Source organism: Oratosquilla oratoria, chromosome 26, assembly GCF_046742065.1.
Source record: "Oratosquilla oratoria isolate Oo_2021 chromosome 26, ASM4674206v1, whole genome shotgun sequence".
Classification (NCBI taxonomy): domain Eukaryota; kingdom Metazoa; phylum Arthropoda; class Malacostraca; order Stomatopoda; family Squillidae; genus Oratosquilla; species Oratosquilla oratoria.
In genome coordinates this window covers 2,898,609-2,903,608 of record NC_134802.1, presented here as the reverse complement: position 1 = coordinate 2,903,608, position 5,000 = coordinate 2,898,609, and the positions used below count along the sequence as shown (strand labels likewise).

Sequence of the window (5,000 nt, the reverse complement as noted above, 5' to 3'; positions counted from 1 at the left end):
CTTGTTCCTAACCTATACATGTTTGAATAAAATGTGATAAGATTTGAATTGTATTTTAAAAAATGAGCAATACATGAAACAATTTACAAAATTTCTTTATATACAATATTTCTTGTGAAGGTAGTTCCTCTTCTCTGGCCATGAGTAGAATCATTCTGAGGACAAATTTTCACTCTTACACTGTTCATAGACCTTGCTCTTGAGAAGGCTACATAAAGTTGTCCATGAGTAAAGCAAGGTTGTGGTAGGTAGATCCCAACCTTATCGAAAGTCTGTCCTTGAGCTTTATTAATGGTAATTGAATATGATAGGTGGACGGGAAATTGAGTCCTGTGGAGAACAAATGGAATATTTACGTCACTGGGATTAAGTTTAATTCTTGGAATTAAAACTCGCTCCTGAGCATGAGATCCACTCATGATTGAAGCTAGAATACTATGGTTATGAAGCTCCAATACTTCTAAACGCGTTCCATTACATAGTCCTTGCGTTATTGACAGGTTTCGAAGCAGCATAATAATAGATCCAACTTTAAGATTGAGACGATGAGGAGGCATTCCCGAAGGCGTAAGTGAATTTATGAATTCGATTGGATAATTATTGGCTTCCATTTCATTGTCTGATGATACTGAATCTATACTTAGATATGTTTTGCTCTCAGTTGGTAGTCTTTGTAGAATATCTTCATTAACTTTCAAGCAATCTACAGTTTTTGGTGACAAAATAACTCTACTTTTCATTTCGTCTTGGGGGCAATTATCAAATATGTCTGATACTAAAGAGTCAATGCATACACATTGTTCTGGGATATCGATCGTATCATCAGAAACGTTATCAAGTGAACTCTGCACTCGACCATTTCCAATTTGTAAGAGCCATTGTGAGAAAACTTGTTCGTTTTCATTAGTCCTCATATTCTGAGAGAGTTTAAGTTGATGAAAATTGTGCCACATTGGAGACTTCTTTAGGCATACATCCAATACTGCAGCAGGTGGAGCTCTAGGAACCACAGGCAGAACTTGCCTGAAGTCTCCTCCTAATATGATGACTTTACCACCAAATATGTTATTATTATTCATAATATCTTGTAAACAATTATCAATAGCACTCAATGCATATCGAGGGATCATCGACGCCTCATCAATAATGAAGACTTTCACCTGCCTGAGAATATTGGCTTGGTCAGAATTAGGCGGAATATTGCAGGTAATTGTCTCAGTCAAAGGAACAGGAAGTTTGAAGATACTGTAAAGAGTTTTTCCATTTTTCAATAGTGTTGCTGCAATACCTGTCCAAGCAGAAGTACTAACAGCCACATTTTGAGCCACCAGGTAATCATGAATCATATTGAATAGAAAAGTTTGCCAGAGCCGCCAGGTGCATCCAAGTAAAACAGTCGGTGGTTGGTTTCTAATCCTCTATCTATTTCACTTACAGCGTTAATGACACTATTAAATACATATCTTTGCTCAATATTTAGTACTTTAGGATTGACTTCTTGAATTTCTTCCATATGTTGAATGGCAGGAGGCTCACTGATTGGTTCTGGCAGACCAAGCATTGCACAATTCATGCCGTTTTCATTCAAAATCATGTTTATGTGATGCAGAGCGATATTTTCTGCAACATTATTATCATATTGGCATAAAAGGTCCTCTATCATAAGGTGTTTGTTATCATTCCATAATTGTAAGGCATTTTGTGGTGTATTGAATAAACAAGTCATTGCAAACATGTTAAGAAGCTGTCGTGGCATTTGATATATAGCTGCCTCACTCAAAGCCATTTCTAGTTCGTTGTCATCTTCAAGCAGTTGCAATCGAATACAGGTATCCTTAAAGGTCGGCAACTGTTCACCTCCTACAGTTTTCAAGTCATCAAAAGAAGTTGCACCTGGTACATGAAGATTAAGCATCCTTAAATGGAATTTCTCAGCATTTCTAGGACTGGCAGAGTACATTCTCGTTACAATCTGGCGGTGACGTTGTCTTCTGGTCCAAGTGTTGCTTTGGTTATTAAATACATAATATTCAGGGATATCAGTATAAAGGTGGGCTCTTGCATCCACGTCACTTTGGTTAAGTTTGAACCATGCAGTTAATTGGGTGTCTTGTCCTTCTGCACGGGCAGCAGACTGTCTTTGTTCGCCCGGCTTATAATAAACTTGTTGCTGGTCAGGCAAATGGAGTGCCAGTCGGTAAACTGTGTGCGACTGTCCATACATTTTATATTCTGACAAACGCCAAAATGCTTCAGGCGGAGATACGTATCTACACGAAATATATTGTTTAATTTCATTATATTCATTTTCATTAGTTTGATTGTTGTTCATATTCATTTCCATCATTGCGCAATCATGTCCTTTATAGACATATTTGAAAAGATATTTCACACTTTTTACCGATATACACACTTCTACATTAATGTGAGCACCATATTTTCTGAGTAAATATTTATTATATGGTACTACAAACCTGCAGTCAACCTCATGGACGCCCACTCTAACAGAATCTCCATTATATCTGCGTCTGTAAAGAGGATATCCAGAAACATTTGTTATAGTCTCCTCCTGATACGGCATAGGAAATTTCTTTTGACACTCTCCCTCTACCATACAGATTGAATTGGGATTAAATGTACCGCAGGGTCCATGAATCGTGAGTTTTTTCACTAATTCTCTCAATTCTGGATCATGTTCTGACGGTAATTCAGCTGAAACAATATTATAAACTTGTTCTTTAGTTCTAATTTTATCTTCTTCACGCAGCATGATTAGCATGTGACTAAGATGATTCAAACTTACATTCCTTTTAAGGACAGACGTCCACCAAATCAGGCTCGCCCAAAGTGGCTCGACAAAGAAACTGAAAAAAGTATTGCTAAAAAGAGACAGGCTTATAAGAAATATAAGTGCTCGGGTGCATCTAATGACTATGAAAGTTATGTATCAATACAGAGAGATTTAAAAAAGACAATAAGAAAAAGAAAACGACAATACGAAATGAACATCGCTGATAAATCCAAAGAGAATCCCAAAGAATTCTATAGTTACATTAGAGATAAAAAGGTTGTTAGGAATCACATTGGTCCACTATTATCTGCTGACGGTCAACTTGAATATTCAAATGAAGGAATGTGTAATATCTTAAACAATTATTTTAGCTCGGTATTCGTAAACGAAACACCTCAAAGTGAATTCCAAACTGAAACCTGTGAAAAGTCTGGGGTAAACTTACTACGGTAAATATAACAAAAGAAAAAATTAAAAGGTGTATAGACAAACTCAAAGTTAATAAAACACCAGGGCCTGACGGTTGGCATCCAAGAATCTTAAAGGAAATGAAAAATGAGATTGTTCTTCCATTAGAAATTATTTTCAAGAAATCCATCATATCCGGAGATGTCCCAAGAGAATGGAAGCTAGTTAACGTTACTCCCATATTCAAAAAAGGTGACAAAAAGAAACCAAATAACTATAGGCCTATAAGTTTGACTTCGATCGTAGGAAAAATAATGGAAACTATCATCAGAGATGCTATCGAATATCATTTAGAAAGTAACCGTTTGATAAATGATAGCCAGCATGGTTTCAGACGGAAACGTTCTTGCGTGACTAACTTACTCGAATTCTACAACACAGTTATCTCGAATTATGACAAAAGAAACAATATAGATTTAATATATCTAGACTTTGCAAAAGCTTTTGATACCGTCTCACACGAAAGACTACTTACTAAATTAGCTTTGCATGGAATAAGTGGTAGCCTATTAGGTTGGACTAGTAATTGGTTGAAAGGTCGAAAACAGAGAGTTGTTTTAAATGGAAAAACTTCTGGATGGAAAAGTGTTGCAAGTGGAGTTCCTCAGGGTTCCGTTCTTGGGCCACTTCTATTCATAGTATATATAAATGATATAGACCATGGACTAAAATCTACTGTTTCCAAATTTGCGGATGATACAAAACTGTGCGGAGTGGCAAATGATCACTCAAACCAATTAGATATTCAAGAAGATTTAGATAAATTACAGCAATGGTCTGAAAAGTGGCTAATGAAATTTAACACAAGTAAATGCAAGGTAATGCATATAGGTAAAAATAACAGTAAGTACGATTACAAATTATTTGGAAATTCGTTAACAAAAGTGGATAGTGAAAAAGATCTCGGCGTAATTATCAGTAACGACCTCAAATCATCCAAGCAGTGTATTTCAGCCTCTGAGAAAGCAAATAAGATTCTGCGATTGATTGATTTCAAAAGTCCATCACTCATTAACAAGCTATATAAATCGTTAGTTCGTCCACATTTGGAATATGCTGTTTCCGTATGGTCACCGAATCTCATTAAAGACATTGACAGACTGGAAGAAGTACAACGGCGAGCCACAAAACTGATTCCAAATATCAAAAATAAATCATACGAAAATCGACTTAAGCACATGAATCTGTTTTCCCTAAAAAAGCGTAGACTCAGAGGTGACTTGATACAGGTCTTTAAGATTTTAAAGGGAATTGACAACATCAAAAGTGACCAAATTTTCACATTGAATGAGAATTAGACAAGAAACAATGGTCTCAAACTGTCCGGAAATAGATTCAATTTGGAAGTAGGTAGAAACAACTTTGCCAACCGTGTAGTTAATGAATGGAATAAACTTCCTGCACAGGTAGTGCAATGTAGTTCAGTTCAAAGCTTTAAGAATCATTTAGATAAATACCTAAGTAAGATGCTGTAATGATTATAATTTATGTTATATTATTTGTTTTTTGTTTTGTTATAATTTGTCTGTCTGATTTTTATTTATTATTAGTTATATGTCAATTTATAATCATTTACTATTTACCTGTTTATTTGTTATTCAACTATACCTATGCCTTTATTTATGTATTTTATTTGTTATTTTTACATTATTATAGTTTTAATTTGTTATTAATATGATATATATATATGTGTATATATATGTATATAATATATATATATATATATATATTTTTTGCATCC

General features: G+C 34.9%; 1 protein-coding gene across 1 annotated transcript in view; it reads right to left on the bottom strand.

The window, feature by feature from the left end:
- Positions 1 to 1,342: 1,342 nt before the first annotated feature.
- Positions 1,343 to 5,000, bottom strand: part of LOC143039169 (uncharacterized) — a 4,252-nt gene continuing 594 nt past the window's right edge. The window contains exons 2-3 of the mRNA XM_076209024.1: positions 2,475 to 2,528; positions 1,343 to 2,270 (exon numbers count right to left, since the gene is read on the bottom strand). Coding sequence (XP_076065139.1) covers positions 1,343 to 2,270; positions 2,475 to 2,528 — 982 coding nt within the window. The remainder of the gene's footprint in view (positions 2,271 to 2,474; positions 2,529 to 5,000) is intronic.